This window comes from Nicotiana tabacum, chromosome 14 (genome assembly GCF_000715075.1).
Source record: "Nicotiana tabacum cultivar K326 chromosome 14, ASM71507v2, whole genome shotgun sequence".
NCBI lineage: Eukaryota > Viridiplantae > Streptophyta > Magnoliopsida > Solanales > Solanaceae > Nicotiana > Nicotiana tabacum.
Window position 1 is genome coordinate 93,880,539 of NC_134093.1, and position 19,914 is coordinate 93,900,452.

Sequence of the window (19,914 nt, forward strand, 5' to 3'; positions counted from 1 at the left end):
TCCGAAATTGGCCCGAACCCGGCCCCCGGGCCTATGTCTCGAAATCCAATAAAAGTCACAAAACCTGAAAGCCCATTCACTCACGAGTCTAACCATACCAAATTTACTCAAATCCGATAACAAAATCCCATTCAAAACCTCAAAAATCCCACTCAAGAGTTCTTCCTCTTTTTGCCCAATTTCTCATCCCAAATCACAAATTAGATGATAAAATTAAAGATGAAATCATAGGATTTAACCAAAACCAAGTAAGAATTACTTACCCCAATCAACTCCACGAAAATCCCTTCAAGAATCGCCCAATTCCGTGTTCTCTAGCTCAAAATATGCAAAATGAGTTCAAACCCTCATTTTGGAAACTTTAATACTGCCCAGACATTTCCTTAATCGCGATCGCGGAAATAGCCTCGCGATCGCGAAGAACAACTTCGCTGCCCCAGGATTTTTACCCTACGCGATCGCGGAATCACCCACGTGATCGCGGATCACTGTCTCTCATACCTATGCGATCGCATCCTGCGTCACGCGATCGCATAGAGCATTGGCTACACCTCCCCTCCTGTTCAAATCCTTCTATGTGAACGTGACCATAGCCACGCGTTCGCGCAACACAACTTCGCACACATACGTGATCGCGTTTACTCTGCGATCGCATAGAGGAAATTCACCTCTGCCCTGAATAAGCTTACGCGATCACGAATGGATCCCCGTGATTGCGTACAAGGAAACCAAAACCTACAGCAACCAGACTTTAGCTATCTAGCCAAGTTCAAAAATGATCCGTTAACCACCCGAAACTCACCCGAGGCCCCCGGGACCACAACAAAACATACCAACACAACCCAAAACACCATACGAACGTAGTCGAGCCTTCCAATCACTCAAAACAACATCAAAATACCATTTACACCCGGATTCAAGCCTAAAGAGCTTCTAAATCAAGCCTAAAGAACTTCTAAATTTTCAAATTTCACAAACGACGCCGAAACCTACCAAACCACGTCGGATTGACATCAAACTTTGCACACAAGTCATATTCAACATTACAGACCTACTCCAATTTCCAGAATCAGAATCTGACCTCGTTATCAAAAAGTCAACCTCCCGGTCAAAATTCCCAAAAAATCGACTTTCGCCATTTCAAGCCAAAATTAGCTATAGACCTCAAATTCACAGTCCGAACACGCTCATAAGTCCAAAATCACCCTATGGAGCTAACGGAACTGACGGAAACTCCATTTCGGAGTCGTCTTCACACACTTCTGACTACGATCAAAATCCTAAGACTTAAGCTTCCATTTAGGGACTAAGTGTCCCAAAACACTCCAAAAACTAAAATGAAACCTCCCGGCAAGTCACAATAGCATAAATAGATATGGGAGAAGCAGTAAATAGGGGATCATGGCTATTACTCTCAAAACGACAATTAAAGAATTTAATTAGTCAAATAAATTTAGTTATTATTTTAAATGAAATATTATTATATTCTTTGGTAGCACAAAGGATATAATTAATATTTTGAACAAGTTGAAGTTTTCTTGTAATGACCCGACCGGTCGTTTTGAGTATTACAACCTTGTTCCCCCATTTACTATATATATAGTACTCGTAATTAATATTTATATATAAAAGTTATATATTTAATATTAATTTATTCTTACCATCCAATTTTGAATTGGACATGAAATTCTATAAAGGGATTTCAACGGTTTCTTTGGGACATGAAATAAAAGTCCATAAAAGGACGTCTGACAACAAAAACTTTGGTTTCATATTTTAATAGGAAAATTCCAATGCTTGGAATTGGACGTCATGGAAAGTCCATGATCGACAGCCACGGGAAAACCCATTGAGAATGGGATTACGAATTTTCCACAAAATATTCCATGAAGTTTATTTTGGAATAAACTTTTGCCCTAAGTAAATCATTACCTCAACCAAATAGGAAAAGGGTGTTACGCCCCAAACTCGGGGAGCGCGGTCGTCGCTCAACCGAGTAAACCTGGCCGAGCAAGCATGTTAGATTTCCTTCTACCCAAACTCATTCATGAATAAAGAGCAGATGTACTCCATTAATCAAACATTGAAAAGATTTCATTAACAACTCCCATTTCACTTCTATTAGCAGATTCATTCATAACTTCCAAAATATTGCAAGTTTATAAATATAATGAAAAACATGTTTACCAAATACTAATATTTCTAGTTCAATTCCCAACATCGACTACCACCCAGAACCTGTCTATGGAGCCTCTACGTAAAACAGAAGAGTAGTATGGAAGTACCGGCAACAAGGCCCCGGTTATACCTCAAAACACAATGTACAACTCGAATGATATCAGGCCTGGAATAGAGTAGGGCTCACCAAAATCTGTTGAATAGAGAGCGACTGCTAATGAGGACCAAAGCTGCCCGCTGATGAACCACCTGCATCTATTAAAGATGCAATGCCCCTGACAAAAAGGACGTTAGTACATATAGAATAGTACTAGTATGTAAAGATAACTGTCCTCTTTCAAAATAGAATGCCAATGTAAGAAAGGAAAAACCGTGAAAACAACAATCAACAATCAATGATATTCAAATGCCAAGTTAAAACATAATAATTCTAAAATATGAAGATAACACTATGAAGTGATAATCAAAAAATGATGATAATATTATTTTTTGTTGGGAGATCTTTAGCACCGATATATCACTGTTCACAATATCACCTTTTACAATACCAATATTTACAATACCAATACTACCGTACTTTTAGCACGGAGTCCGATCACGACCCGATCAGTTAGGCCATCTCATTAGAGATATCAACTACAATCACTCTTAATACCAATATCATCGTAATCTTAGCATTGAGTCCGACCACGACCCGATCGGCTAGGCCATCTCATTAGAGACATCAACCACAATCACAATTTAAATTACAATTTTCAGCACAATCACCACCATGTGTGCGGCATGGTGTCCGATCATGACCCGATCAGCTAGACCGTCTCACCACAATGCCGTGTGGATCAACATCATTATTTTCTATCAATCAATCTCATCCCAATTAAGAAAAATAATTTTATCACATCAATCTCATCCCAAATAAGGGGAATGATTTTATCACATCAATCTCATCCCAAATAAGAAAAATAATTTTATCACATCAATCTCATCCCAAATAAGGTGAATAATTCACAAAAATAACATAGGTACAAATGTATTTACCTCATCATCTTTCACTTTGTATGAATCTCCACTAGTATTTTCAACCAATAACAACAACAATATCTCCTTGGCTTTTTTGGCCATTCACAAGATTCTTTATTCAAGGCACGGTGGTCGTATTTGATATTCCACACTTTTATTTCTTCCCTCTCATGTATCATCATCATAAATATCAACATATATACAATTCCGGAAATCACAACTTTAAGTTCATTAGAAATGAACAATTTAAGCACAATAGATTTCTTTCCGAGAAATGGAGTAAATTAATTGGCAATTGAGGCACAAGTTAAAATCATCAACAAGTAACACATCATTTATTCTTGAAATACCTTTTCCCAAAAAGGGCAATACACAATTTCCACTCACAAATATGTAAGAATGCAAAACACATTGAAAATACTCACAAAGCATAGTATTTGTTAAAACAACCACATATGGGCATGACTTGAGTTCATAAGCTTTTTGTAACGACCCGGCCGGTCGTTTCGAGAGATGTAGCCTAGTTCCCCTTTTCTGCTCATTTTTGTGCTTCACTTTTATTTTATGACTTATCGGGTTAGTTGGTTCGGGTCCAGAGAGAATTCAGAGTGAATTGAGACATTAGTCTCTTAATTGAAAGCTTAAGTTAGAAAAGACGATCGGACGTCGACTTATGTGTAAACAACCTCGGATTGGAATTTTGATGGTTCTGTTAGCTCCGTTGGGTGATTCTGGACTTAGGAGCGTGTCTGGATTAAGATTTGGAAGTCGGAAGTAGAATTAGGCTTGAAATGGCGAAAGTTGGAATTTTGAAAAGTTGACCGGGAGTGGACTTTTTGATATCGGGGTTGGATTGGATTTCCGGAAGTTGGAGTAGGTTTGTGGTGTCATTTTATGACTTGTGTAAAAGAATTGAGGTCCATCAGACGTGATTTGATAGGTTTCGACGTCGTTTGTAGAATTTGAAAATTTCAAAGTTCATTAGGCTTGAATCCGGGTGATTTTCGTGTTTTTAATGTTGGTTGAGGTGATTTGAGAGTTCGACTAAGTTCGTATTGGGTTATAAGACTTGTTGTTATGTTTGGTTGAGGTACGGGGGCCTCGGGTTGATTTCGGGTGGTTAACGGACTTGGAGTTTGATTTGAGAAGCAGCTAAAGTTTTGTTGCTGCTGGTGTAATTGTAGCTGCGAAGTGGGAACCGCAGGTGCGAGTCTGCAAAAGCGGCCAAGGGAGAGGTAGCAGAGATCGCAAGTGCGAAGATTCTCCCACACCTGCGTGGTCACGGAAGAGGGCAGAAGGGCGCAGATGTGGCTGGTTCCGCAGGGGCGATGGCATTTTTCGCACCTGCGATGTACGCAGATGCAGTCCCGTGCTGGTAGAAGCGGAGGCTGCTGGTTAAGTGGACTTTGCAGAAGTAGTTCCGCAGGTGCGGATAAGTGGCCGCAGGTGCGAAAGGTCTGGGCAGAATGTTTAAAAAATGAGAGTTCGCGATTTTGTCTTCATTTCAACATTTTGAACTCGGTCTTAGGCGATTTTGGAGAGGATTTTCGAAGGGATTCTTGAGGTAAGCTTCTTGTACTCGTTCTTGGTCAATAATCTTGTTTTCCCACTGATTTTACACCTAGTTGGTGAGTTTTTGAGGTGAAATTTGTGGGTTTGAGGTTAGTGATTTGGAGAGTTAATTTTGGGGAATTGAATGCTATTGGATGTCGGATTTTGATAAATTTGGTATGGTTAAACTCGTGAGTAAATGGGCTTTCGGGTTTTGTGATTTTTGTCGGATTTCGAGACACAGGCCCAGGGGCCGGGTTTGAACCAATTTGGATTTTGGCTTAAAATTCGTATTTTTCTTATGGAATTAATTGCTTTAGCCGTATTGATTATATTGTATTACTTGTGGCTAGATTCGGGACGTTTGGAAGCCGATTCGAGAAGCAAGGGAATTTTGGATTAGAGTTTTGGCTCGGATTGAGGTAAGTAACAGTTTTAAATCTAGTCCTAAGGGTATGAAACCCCGAATTTTGTTGTTATATGATTGTTTGATGGTGACGCACATGCTAGGTGACGGGCATGTGGGCGTGCACAGTGAAAATTGTGACTTGGTCCATTCCGTGGAACTGTAAAGTTGAAGAACTTGTCGTTACCTATATGCTCTCCCTGTGTTATAGAAATTTGGCTGCAAATCATGTTAGGAGTCATGCTTAGGCTATACGATTACACTGTTGGGACCCGCAGATATCGTGTCCTCGTTGAATTAATTGCTAATTGTTGTTTTGTAACCAGTCACGATTCACTTGTGTATCATATCTCAGTCTCTTCTTGTTTTTTACTGATACATTATATTATCTTTGTTTGGGTTGGTTTTATTTATGATTTCTGAGAGCCCGAGAGACTGGAGAGGTTGGTGACTGAGTTAGGGCCTGAGTGCCGAGATGTGAGCTATATGTATATATGGATCAGGTTGCACACCGCAATGAGCCTTAGGGCTATATATATGGATCGGGTTGCACGCCGCAATGAGCCTTAGGATTGTATATGTATATGGATTGGGTAGCATGTGTGTGTGTGTGTGTGTGTATATATATATATATATATATATATATATATATATATATATATATATATATATATATATATATATATATGGATCGGGTTGTACGCCGCAACGAGCCTTATGGCTCTTTATATGGGATCGGGCTACACGCCGCACCAGCATAGCGCTTGGGCTGAAAGACCCCCTTTAGAGTCTGTACATCCCCAGTGAGCGCAGGTACCTATTAAGTGTGAGTGTTGAGAGCTAAGAGCCGAGTGATTAAGCTATTGAGAAAGTTTGAGTGATTGTTGCCCTGAGAGGCTGTACTTGCTTTCATTAGTTGTTGCACTTAGCTGCTATATGTCACTGTTTTGAAACTCTTGGAAGATATTGTATCCGATTTTACTTGAATTTTGTAATGTATAAACTGATTTGACTTAAACTGCAGGATTTGAAAGCATGTCTACTTTCTTGCTTAGATTATAGAAAACAAACTATAATTGTGTAGCTCGTCACTATCTTTCAGTTCCTTATTTATGATTGTTACTTACTGAGTTAGTTGTACTCACGCTACACCACGTACTTCGTGTGCAGATCCAGGTGTTCCCGGTCATAGCGAGTGTTGATATTTGAGTAGCTGATCCCGGAGACTATCGAGATAGCTGCATGGCATTCACAGGCCTTGACTCTCCTTCATTATCTTTATTTGCATTTAAGTTCTTATTCCTTAGACATTGTAGTAGACCGTTCCTGGTATAGATGCTCGTGTACTCGGTGACACCCTGGGTTTGGGTAAGATTTGTACTACGTTGTGGATTTATTTATGTTTTTTTAAAAGGTTTTCTTAAATATTAACTGCTTCCGTATAATTTTCAAATCTTTTATTTGGTTGAACTGGTTGAATAGTTGGCTTGCCTAGTTCCACGATATGCGCCATCACGACGGTTGGTTTTGGGTCGTGACACTTTTAGGCTATTCTATTTTCAAAGTCAATTCAGAATAGTTGAATCAAGGCTCATTTCATAACATTTCTCACATCATTTCATTTCATTGGCACCATTGGCCACAAGTATAACTTTCACTCTTGGCATGTTGGCCAGTCTTTATGTCCCAATTCACTTATTTAACTTCCAACTCTCTTTATAGATTATCAACAATAAGACATTTCTAATCAAGACTTTAGGTATATATACGAGCAATTAATAGTCTTAAGCATATTGAGATTTTCTCACATAATTTGGCATCATAGCCTTCATTTGAACCATGACTCAAAGACATAGCATTTTAATACATATATCATTCTTGAACACATTCCCAAAGGATAACATAATGTGATAGGAACATTCATAACACGTTTTGAATACATAATTCTCGACACTTTGCTTATTCGGGACAATCGAACTTATTAGGAACATCTCGGAACATAGAATAAAGAACTTGATACAACCATACTTGAAACTTACGGGAACATCATGGAATTCAATTCTAAGAGAGTAGTTTAGCCAAAATACCTCGCTTTGAGCTTTCCTTTAATTACTACAACGTTCCGGAAATTCTAGCAATCCCAATCTATTTTGAGACATAACAAAATTGATCATAAATTAGGAAGGTATTCATGGTTTCAGCTCATTTTAGCATTTTATCAAACACTAGGTGTGCAAATTTGGTTACAAGGTTCTTCTATAAGATTTCCTTTATTCCACAACCCAATCATTACTAATTTAAGCTCAACAATCTTCCCACAAAACTTATTGGTACATGCATGTATTAATAATACTTTCATACCCAAGAATCATACTCCTAATCAACCATCTTCTATCCAAATTCGAAATTAAAGACTAGGGTATGGAACCTTACCTCTTAGATGACGAACTTGTGAGCTTTCCTTGTTGGATTTTAAAGCTTGGACAAGATATTGATGAACAAGGAATTTGAGCTTCTTCCTCCCTCTAGAATACTCTTACTTCTCTCTAAAATCATTAGATAATTGCCCCAAAATAAGCCCCAAAGCCTATTTATCAAAATGTAGTTAGGTTTTGAAAATAGGAAAATGGACCCTCCGAAATTAGGTATGTGGTCGCACAATGGACCGCACAATTGGTATGCGGGTTGCACAATGGACCACAAAATTGGTGCCCAGAACTGGGCTGCGCTGGCCAGGTTTTGCGACCATTTTGTGGTCGCATAACCACTTTTGCAATCGCATACTGATTTTGCGGTCGCACATCTGACCGCAGAATCACATTCTTCCAGCCTTTGGTAATTTGGTCATAACTTCTTGTAGAGGTGTCCAAATGACAAACGGTTTGAAGCGTTAGAAACTAGACTAGAAGACCTTTTATTTGATAGGTCATCCATCACATAACTCCTTTTAATTTTATAGGTCATTCATCACATAACGCCTTATATATATGTAGATATGCTCGTCCAAGGTTTGGTCTTGTGCGTACTCATTTGAAACATTAGTCTATCATGAAATTTCATACTTGACTTGGACTTAGGGCTCTCCTTAGACCCCACATCACTTATAATATGCCTCGTACACTTATTATCATATCCAATTGATATCCATCCTATTAATAGTCCTCATCTTCACACATAAGTACTTCAAATATTTTCGGGGTGTTACATTCTCCCCTACTTAAGAGCATTAGTCCTAGAATGTTTCACAAGTCACTTTAAAGAATAGAGTTATCCTTCTACCTCCAACCATTATACATAGGCACTTATGACTACATCGATCTCATACTTCCTTTCCAAAATTTCAACTTACTTATGGCCCTTAAAATTTGGCTATCAGTACAAATTCGTAAATATTTCAGTAGAGTTTTCCCTGTAACTGGGCCTATCCACCTGTCAGAGAATCACCAAAATCACCCTATCAACACATCCACAACTCGAAAAAGCATCACAATGTATATCAATAGTACTAATCTCAACATTACAGGCATTATATTATCAAGAGTGATATCTCGACATAAGCTGCAAATATTTAAATCATAATACATAGAAAGTACCTTTCAAATCACAACCTTTTGCTATACAACCAAGAGAAAGCATTTTCTTTCCACAACACTTTCGGATTTCAAGGTGACCTTCTCGACTCATAGAATTTGTCATAACACATTAACGGAGGCAATCTCAACTCCCAATCTTATCTAATAAGGATGACAAATAGATACCCCTCATAATCCAATTATCCATTAACTTCACTTTCGCTAGCTTCCACCAAAACGATAGACAAAGTATTTCCAACTACCTTCTTAGACATAGACACATGAAACACTGGGTACACGAAGTACAATAATAGGGAAACATCATATTCATAGTTTGGCCTATTTCCTTCAAGATTTCATAAGGCCTAATGTGACTACACATACTTTACCTTTATTAACAATTCACATAGCATCCTCATGGAGAAAATATTGAGAATAACTCGTTCACTTTCTTCAACTCTAAATCTCTACGCCGAACACCCAAACTAAACCTTTGGCGACCTCCAACAATTACTCTAAGATGTGCTAGCATGAATATGACCATAAAATTATCTATCCAATATATTTGATCACGGGATGATGCTTCTTCTTTGACATGTTTGAATCCTTCAACCCCCATGGGTTACTACCAATAAGAACAACAAGGTTCGAGATTTGGCTGTAATTATTCAAGAATCCATCAACGTGCCGAGAAGGGTATTTAAGAGGTCATATTCTAAGAGACATGAGGGTGACCACCAATAGTGCTGCCACAATTAATCATTGTGACGAAATCATCAATTCAACAAATGAAGCATAAAGTTGCCTAGTAGGCATTGATAATGTAGGAAAAATCAGTTTAACTCGAAATGAGAATATTCTGGCACTCTGAATGTGATATGGGTTTCAAAATACATGAAACTGCATTATGCTCTTGACGGTAACTAGCACAAGGAATCTATTCCACAAGCCCATGAGAATGAAAAAGAAGTTGAACACTTGTGAGATTATTATCATTCTGACAGCTTAACCCTTCCTGATAGTTCATCCTATATGAGAGGACTAGAGATACAACAAACTTGTCATTCAAATCAATATGCTCTCATGTTACTAGACGATGAAAAGGATTCATGATAATATATACAAAGGAACAAAGTGATTGTTCAAGCCATATGAGCTACATACACCGGAGATAAAAATAGTGGCTCAAGAAGGATCACAACACTAGGCTGCTGTAACGACCCGACCGGTCATTTCAAGCCCTAGCGTGCCATTTGGCAGTTTGAGGCCATGAGTAGCTTCATTTCAGGTATTATGATTTGTACGTATGGTCAGAATTGAATTTCGGGAAGTCCGGAGTTGATTTAGAAAGAATATTTTCATTTCGGAAGCTTTAAGTTGAAAAAATTTACTAAGGTGTGATTTCAGGTAAATGACCTCAGAATTAGGATTTGAAGGTTCCAACAGGTTTGTATGATGATTTTGGACTTGGGCGTATGTCCGGATCGGGTTTTGGATGACCCGGGAGCGTTTCAGCGCCTATTGTGGAAAGTTGGCATTTTCAAAGGATTTCATAAATTTCGATTGAAGTGCATTTCACTTTTATTGATGTCCGTTTGGGATTTCGAGCCTAGGAATAGCTCCGTATGGTAATTCTAGACTTAGGGGCGCATCCGGAAGTGGATTAGGAGGTCTGTAGGTCGTTTTGGGGTCATTTGGCAAAAAATGGAAATTTGAAGTTTTTGGAGAGTTTGACCGAGGGTGGACTTTTTGATATCGGGTTCGGATTCCTGTTCCAGTACTTGGATTAGGTTCGTAATGTCATTTAAGACTTGCACGCAAAATTTGGCATTAATCCGAGTTGATTTGTTAGGAATCGGACGCGCGGAAGTATTATTTTAAAGTTTTTGAGTTCACGAGTTAATCCATGCATTTTGGCATACGATTCGTGGTTTTTGATGTTATTTCAATGTTTCAATCACTCGAGCAAGTTTGTATGATGTTGTTAGACTTGTGTGGGTGTTTGGTGTGGAGCCCCGAGGACTCGGGTGAGTTTCGGACGTTAGGGAGGATGAGAAAAACTTTAGTTTTTCTGGTGTTTCTTGGCAGCTGTTGCAGGTCTCGCAAATGTGAGAATTTGTTCGCATTTGTGAGGAAGGCTTCGCAATTTCAAAGAAGCCTGAGCTAGGCAATGTTCGCATTTGCGACCTTGGTAGTGTTCACATTTGTGACCTTGGCAGTGTTCGCATTTGCGACCCCTTGGTCGCATTTGCAACCCCTTGGTCGCATTTGCAACCTTGGCAGTGGGAGCCAGGTTTGCATTTGCGATGAGTTTGTTGCATTTGCGACCTTCGTATTTCCGAACCAGGTGTCGCAGATGCGACATCTGAGACCTATGCTCAACTCTATTAAATGCGGGACTTAGGCCATATAGCTCATTTTCTTTCATCTCTTGGGCGATTTTGGAGCTCTTGGAATGGGCATTTTCACCTAGCACATTGAGGTAATTAATTTCTACACAACGTGAGTTAAATACATAGATTATGGGTAGATTAACATGTATAAATTTGGTAAAATCAAGGGCTTGGATGAAAACCAAGATTTTGGATAAAAATGGGATTTGACCACGAAATTAGTTATGGAATATAGTAAAAATCATATATTTGAGTTCGTGAAGTTATAGGTAACAACTTTCTTTAAAGAATTCCACATAATACGGGCCTGCTGGAGGTCTCGGAATACATAAAACAACATCGAAACTAAGAATCGCACCCTAAAACCAAATTAACCAACTTATGAACTCCAAACCTTTTCAACTAGCTCCGAATGCGACGAATCATACTTAGACAACTCGAAATGACGTCAAATTTTGCATAAAAGTAATAAATCGCCATACTAACCAATTCATAGGCTCGAAATCTCAAACAAAAATCGATAACACCAAAATCTACTTCAAACCAAATTTAATAAACTCTAAAACCTTTAAGGCGCGAACTTTCAACATTAAACGCCATAACACTCCTGAATCGCTCGAAGCTTGATCCGAATACATGCCCAAGTCCAAAATCATTATAGGAAGCTATCAGAACCATAAAACCCCGATTTCAAGGTCGTTTACTCAAAATATTGACTTAAGTCAAACTTGGCCATCTTAGGCCACTATTAAGGAACTAAGTGTTGCGATTTCAACCCGAACCCTTCCAAAACTAAACCAACCATCCCCGTAAGTCATAAAATAGTAAAATCACATACGGAAAGTCTTAAATAGGAGAACGAGGATATAGAAAGTAAAATAACCGGTTGGGTCATTACAGGGTTGAACCTCAAGAAGTTTATAAGAGTGTTACGGCAAACATTTAAGTAAGCAACTTTATATACTTAGATTAACTTTCAAATAATAATGGTGTGTCAAATCTATTAATTGAACTAGGATGCTTTTATGAAGTAAACTAACAAACACTTAATAAGCAATATATTCGAGAAGTTGCAACAAATGGAGAAAAGCCTAGAGTTGTAGTCCTACCCTAGGTGTAAACCTAATGGGTAAAGTCAATTATGCTTGCTTGATAGATCGGGGTTTGTTATGATTCACAAAACTCAAGTACTCACTCAATACCTCCCGATTAAAAAGATTATGCCCAATTTAGCTTTCTCAAAACTAAATGGGTAGCTATAACTATAATTGATTATGAGCTCAAGTTCTCTAGTCCAAATCCGTTAATTAAACTAATCAATTCCTCAACTAGTTTAATTCCTTGTTAGCCAAGTTTTTCTAGACTTAGTTCCTCTTTCTCAAGCAAGAACAAAATGTATGAACAATGTTTGCAACTATCAATTCTAATTTTAAAGCATAAATAATGCTAAATAACACTTAACCAAATCAGTAACAAGCATAATATTAATGACCCATAAGATTTACATACTAGGGTTGGATTATAACCCTAGATAAAAATTTAGCTACTTATACTACAAGTCATGGAAAGAGAGAATAAGATAAAATCAAAAATAAAAGAAAGAGTGGAAGATCTTCTCCAATTGTATCTTATATTTGCTCAAAATAGCTAAAGGTAACTAACTCTAAGTTGCTACAGTGAAAAGATGCCCTAAAAAGCTATAAAGTTCTATTTATAGGGCTCCCGAAGTCTTTGACAAAAATGCCATTCGGAGGGTTTGCAGCCGCCAAATGGATTCTGCGGTCCTCACTTTGCTGGATTGACATTTCCTGTGCTTTTAGTGGATGAAGTTTTGCAGTTGCACTTCAAGCATTGCGGGCGCACATCAACTTTTACGGTCGCACTTTTAATTTCGTGGACCATATTTGAGGAGGTTTCAGAATCGACCAACTGCTCATTCTCTGATCTTTCAAGTTTGTCAGTACGAACCAATTTGCAGATCAAAGTGCGACATCATATTTTCTTATGCGGAACACACTTATGCCTGGAGTTCCTGAAGCTTCAGTTCTCCTTCTGCGGCCGCATTTCTTCTTTTGTGGACCGCAATCGCTTTTGTGGCTGCAGTTACATTTCTACGGACCGCACTTTTCTCTGTACTTCTCCTCTTAACTGAAATGGATAGAATCATCTCCTTTTGAGTCATTCTTCTCTATTGACCTTATACTTTCCAGCACACATGCAATTAAGCTATTTTCATTAGATTAGGGGATGAATTAGTACATTCAGACTAAAAATTATAGCAAGAAAGAACTTATAAGTGGTTTAAATCCACACTTATCAAGGCCACACTTGAAGAGAGACTGCTCATTGCAAACGGAGGTGAATGCTCTACTTGCTGCGGAGTTGAACAAAGAGAAGAATGCATGTGCAAAAATAAGCGCTATAGAAGTGGCCGAAGAAGGAGAACTAGAAATTGGGGCATTTTATATGTCCAATCAAAATACTTGTCCATGGTGAATCTGTCATAGACGAGAATGTCAAGTTTCAAATGGTGCGAGTGGTTTTATATGTTTATTTTACAGACGCACATAGAATCTTACTGACATACTATACGAAGGTAGTAAGTTAGTAAGGTACTCATTTTGTCTTTATCTAAATTATCCCTAATAATATTTTCATAATGGGTTAAAGTGAGGGGCTTTTTTAGTTGGAAAAATATGTTTCCATGAAAAAGGGATTAAGTGGAACAAAATTGATTGAGTAGTAGAGTCGTGAAAACGCTTATTTCTTTCATATTTTGGACCTTAGCTCCATGGAAGAATATGTTACTACCGAAACACGAAAGAATTTAAATCTTAGATTAGAACAGGAATAAATGGAAGAAAAGGGGTTGATATTCCTACAATATGATCTATTACGAGAGAGCAATCCTGACTTCGATAAATCATTCTTTTTCCAATATACGAAGTAGAAGATTTCACTAAGTTGATTCTTCGGAAATGTCGAATCAAGACATAATTGGGCTTATATATATATATATATATATATATATATATATATAGACAGAGAATAAATTCTTGTCAATTTGTTTCTTAGTTTGCATCTGCCTCAAAACATCAGAGTCAATTCCTTAAATCCAAGTATTAAAAATTACTCAACAAAGTCACTTTGTTTATTTTAAGAAAGTGATTGAATTATACTTTTATTACTAAGAAAATTAAAACACACCAGAAAGTCCCTTATTCTCACCAATATATTAGCTTAGTGTTAAGATTAATTGTATGACCCATTTAACTCAAAATACACTAGAGTATAATTTGAAAAAGCCATTAAATAAACGGATTTTAAAAAAAGAAAAAAAGAAAGCCTATGCATTACCATCAACATATTAGAAAACTTTGGAGTAATTAATTCAAGAACTTGAGCTGAAAATACTCGCTTTAGTAATCACAGGATCTTCAAATGTAAATTTCTAATCCTTCTGGAAAACCAAATCGAACATTCTATCCCCCCAACGACTCTTCACCTCCTATGTACCGTATATACCTATATCCAATTCATGATCTCTTTGGAAAAAAAAAAACGAAAGAATAGGTACAAGACTCAACGAAAGCTATTCTAACAAATGGAGTTAAATGCATTAGTAGAGGAATCTTTACATCGAAACTTCATAAAGAAAAAGAATAAAGTGAAGGATAAAGACATAAATTTGATATTTCGATTGCTTTGATATTGTGCAACGAGTGAACTAAACAACGATTTTAGATCTTTCTATTCCTTCTCAGTGGACGCTCTACATAGAGAGATATCATATGGGTTGATTTGATCAAATTTAATTGATTTATAATTATAGAGTACAAGGCGACTGAGGGTTACCCATTTTTGCTCTTCACAGAGTATTTCTTCTTAAGAACTAATAAAGGGGTTTTCGGTGGTTTTGATTTCTAAGTGATAAAGATATAGTTAAGTAATTTTTTTGTCCTAAAATAAATAAAAGTGACTTTCTTGAATAATTTTCAATACTTGAATGACCTTCTAAGGAAGTGACTCAAAATATCAAAGGAGAGTAGAATTTCAATAGCCAATAAGGCTACTTTGTAGAATTTCCATGATTGTAGGGACACAACCTGGAATTTAGGCGATTACAAACATAAAAATAATTTAGGTCACAATCTAACTAACTTATATATTTGGTTAGTTGGAGCTTACATTGTTTAAGGTAGAAGATTGCCGGCCGGCTAAGTCGTTGCTTTATCTTCAGTTCGTACATATAATGAAACATCTTATGATTATAAAATCAAGCTGGTAGCTAAGCGTTATTATCAAGAAGAAGACTAGTAGCATTTTTTATGCATACGCACAAAGACTTTTGTAAAGTTCGTGAATTACAACTACCACTCAAGTTGTTGCCCCTGAAGCTGCACGAATTCACACGGCCTTTTGTCACTTCGATCAAATCCATTCAATTCAAACATTTATGTCCTACTCTTTTTGGCAAGGCAAGGGGCACGGACATTTTTTCCTAAAATCTACAAATGGTACTATTTATGTCTTTTAACATAAACTCTATTTCTCTCTTTATTACCTTCTTTCTAATTCCGTTTGTAAGTTCAGTCTACTTTAAAATACCACGTTTTGGTCCGGACGTGACTGATATACTCTATGAAGGAGATGCAGTTGCTTCTGTAGGAGAGATTGAGTTTACCAAAGTTACTTATCTTTGTCGCGTTGCACATGCTATCTACAGAGAGAAAGTACCAATTTGGGATCCTGACTCTACTAAACTTGCTGATTTCTCCACACATTTTTCATTCACTATTGATACCCTAAATCGTTCTTTGTATGGCCATGGCATTGCATTTTTCCTCGCTCCGGTTGGTTTTCAGATTCCACCTAACTCAGATGGTGGTTTTCTTGGACTGTTCAATACTACCACCAGTGATTCAGCTCAAAACCAAGTTGTTGTTGTTGAGTTCGACTCGTTTTCAAATCCCGAATGGGATCCTCCATTCGAACATGTTGGTATAAACAAAAATTCTATTGCTTCATCAGTGACAGCTCCTTGGAATGTTAGCTTACATAGTGGAGAGACTATTGATGCATGGATTACTTACAATTCTACGACAAAAAATCTAAGTGTCTTTTGGAACTATGGAAAAGGCTTCAATTCCAGCATATCTTATATAATAAACCTTAGAGAAGTTCTACCTTCGTGGATAACCATAGGATTCTCTGCTGCAACGGGTAAAAATGTTGAAAGACATACACTTGAATCGTGGGAATTCAGCTCGAGTCTTGATATAACAGAGTTAGGGGGAAATGGTCGCAGAAAGATTGGATTGATTGCAGGGTTAACAGCATTAGGGGGAGTTTTGTTTGTGAGCGCGATTTTGGCTTTAGTAATATTGAGGAAATGGAGAAGACGAAAGATGAAGAGAAATCCAGAGACAATAAGCTTAACATCTTTCAATGATGATCTTGAAAAGGGAGCAGGACCGAAAAAGTTTTCTTACGAAGAGCTGGATACTTCAACCAATCACTTCTCAGAGGAACGAAAGTTAGGCGAAGGAGGATTTGGAGAAGTTTATAAAGGTTACCTCATCGATCTTGATATCGCGATTGCTGTGAAGAAGATCTCGAGAGGGTCTAAGCAGGGGAAAAAGGAATACATAACCGAGGTAAAGGTTATAAGTCGGTTAAGACACAGAAATCTTGTGCAGCTAATTGGTTGGTGTCATGACCAAGGTAAGTTCTTACTTGTTTACGAATTCATGCCAAATGGTAGCTTAGATTGCCACTTATTTGGTAAAAGGAATCCTCTTAGTTGGAATACGAGGTATAAGATATCACTCGGTTTAGCATCCGCCTTGCTTTATCTACACGAAGAATGGGAGCAGTGTGTGATCCACAGAGACATCAAATCGAGTAATGTAATGCTCGATTCAAGTTTTAATGTCAAGCTTGGAGATTTTGGCTTAGCTAGACTAATGGACCATGAATTAGGTCCCCAGACTACAGGGTTGGCTGGAACTTTAGGTTATTTGGCTCCCGAATACATAAAGACAGGCCGAGCAAGTAAAGAGTCAGATGTATACAGCTTCGGAGTAGTTGCACTAGAAATTGCAACTGGAAGAAAATCAGTAGATCTGGGGACGGGAAAATCTGATGCAGGGTTAGTGGAGTATGTTTGGGAGCTTTATGGTAAAGGACAACTTCCTTCTGTTGTTGATGAGAAATTAAACCTGGATTTTGACGCAAAACAAGTAGAGCGATTGATGATTACCGGGTTATGGTGTGCTCATCCGGAGAGCAATCTGAGGCCATCCATAAGACAAGCAATACATGTTCTAAATTTTGAGGCAGCATTGCCTAATCTACCAATAAAGATGCCAGTTCCTGTGTATTATTTACCTAGTTCTGGTGAGCCAGCAGTTAGCTCGGGGGAGCCTACAATGACTTACACAAGCATTGATGTGGGTCGTTAATTATTTGCAATATTATGATATTGGTCTGAAATATAATGAGCTTAATTGGAGCGACATGGTCAACAAGGAATTATACAGCAGACCTCGATTTGCTTGAGATTGTGGCATAGTAGTAGTTGTTGTTATTGTTGTAGTATCTTATGTATTGTAGTCCAGTGGCTTGTAAATCTTGTGACTGCACAAATTATAAAAGCTTTCATGTAACATTGGGTGTAAGATTGTGAAAGTTCTTTTAAGTTCCGAATGAATATAAGGCAAATTCATTGAGAAATCTAAACATTTCCTAGGGTGGAGATTGCTTTTTATTTTCTTCTTTCCAAGGGAACGATGCAACATATTAGATCATATACTATACTTCTCCTTTGGTTCATCACCTCTTGCCCATTCCCTAGAATACACTCAGAAGAAAAAAGAAAGCAAGGAAAGATTAGAAAACAAACAAAATGCAGCAAAAGATCTTCATTTCTCATAACTTATGAATTGATGAACATATTACATTATTTCTTGTAGTTTTTTTGCTGTAATTATTATTGTTATAATTATTGTAAGCACAACCACAAGCACTTGATAATACAGAATAGCCACTTTGGTGAAGAGACTTCTATACGTTAATAAGAACCTCTATAACAATGGAGTGGAAAGTTAATTCAATGGGAAATCCCCCTCTTCCCTTCTTTCTTTTTGCTTCTTGCAAAGGATGAAATTCCTCACCCCTTTGTGATCCTATTGCATCTGATGGACCCAGAGCTGAAATCATGTTTAACACACCGACAACGTAAAAGAACTTTTACAATCACTTAAAAGATATAACTACTAATAACCGTTAATAAAAAGTGAGACTAGTAACTTAAATAATAAGGTAGATTACTGCTACAACATCTAAAATACGTTGATAATGTAAATTTTCTTTATACTGCCCTTCCAGTTATTATTATTTAAAAAAAAAAAAAAGAAACTACTATAGATTGCTTTTGCTTGGCAAGTTACCCTCTCTTACCTCAACGATGGTATTTCTTTCCGCCCCTGCACGAGATGAGATCGACTACTCAGCCATCATCGTTCCAAAAGGTTTTTTATTCAAAAGGACGAAAAATATATAGCTTATTCATAATCGTATAGACCCCGTTACAGCGTTATTGATCATTTGCTCTTTCCTAAAGCAGGGAAGGGAATTTTCTTATTAATGAACATAAAGTAAATCCTTATATGAATGGCAACTAAAGTACCAAACATTTAAGCGTAAAAGTGCAAGATTATATTCAAAGTTACAAATTATTAAAGAAAGAATAGTTCCATGAATACCATAAGGTCCAGTACTTCCGAGAACATTGACAGTGATCAAGAACCTAGTATTCATCAGCTTCTTCTTTGGCTTCTGCAATAAAATCTTTTACGGGAATATTTTCTTATATTTTATCTCCATATCCTACTATTTTCAGTACGGAGCATAAATATAGTTTTTGAAAAATAATTTTGAACTCATAATTTCAAAGGTGCTATGGATTCAAAGATAAAACTTTAAGAGTGAAGCGTTCAAATTTAAATTCTGAATCAGCTAATGCCTCTAGTTAATCACAGTTAAGCTACAAATTTATAGTTATTGAATATAATGTACAAGATATGTATGTGATATAGAAAATTCAAGGGTCAAGACCAATGCGACGATAGTACAAGGCTTCTTTGCAAGAGCCAACGTACTAAACAAAAAATATATTCCCTTCATTCCAATTTATATAACAATATTTCCAATGCTCACTAGTCCATTTAAAAAAGAATGACATATTTGTTATGAAAATAATTATATTATGAATGTCTATTTATTACTCCGTTATAGATAATCTTCCTGAAGAAGATTATCCATTTAGTACTCTGTTGAAGTTTATCTACAAGCAGCTGATGTAGGCAGGTTGCAAGCAGCTCAACGAAATGATTTGCAGCAACTTCTTATTAAATAGGCAGGTTACAAGCAGCTCATGCAGACAGCTTACCAGCAGCTAAAGAAAAGCCTTGCAACTACTTCCTGAAAAGCTTCGCAGCTGCTTTCTGAAAAGTCTCGCAGCTGCTTCCTTTCTTCTATAAATAGAGGAGTTTTCAGTTCATTATGTACAGAAGTTTGAAGTTGAATAAAAATATCAATCTCCCTCTATACTTGTCTTCGATTTATTTACTTTACAGTTTTTATTTTATAACACGTTATAAGCACAAGACTCTGCCATTTCGAGCAAATACTTTGAAAGTATCAAAGGTACGAACTTTATTTTTGTAAATAATATCATTTTTTTCTAAACGTGAATTTGTAGCACCGGATATATCGGGCAAAATTACATATC

General features: G+C 37.2%; 1 protein-coding gene across 1 annotated transcript; it reads left to right on the plus strand.

The window, feature by feature from the left end:
* Nucleotides 1-15,359: 15,359 nt before the first annotated feature.
* On the plus strand, nt 15,360-17,855 carry LOC107790984 (L-type lectin-domain containing receptor kinase IX.1-like). The gene has a single exon (XM_016612963.2). It carries the CDS (start codon nt 15,635-15,637, stop codon nt 17,582-17,584), a length of 1,950 nt encoding a protein of 649 aa, XP_016468449.1. The 5' UTR covers nt 15,360-15,634; the 3' UTR covers nt 17,585-17,855.
* Nucleotides 17,856-19,914: the final 2,059 nt, after the last annotated feature.

Bases quoted from the DNA above. Each gene is read 5' to 3' on its own strand.
- LOC107790984 (XM_016612963.2), top strand. From the start codon at position 15,635: ATGGTACTATTTATGTCTTTTAACATAAACTCTATTTCTCTCTTTATT.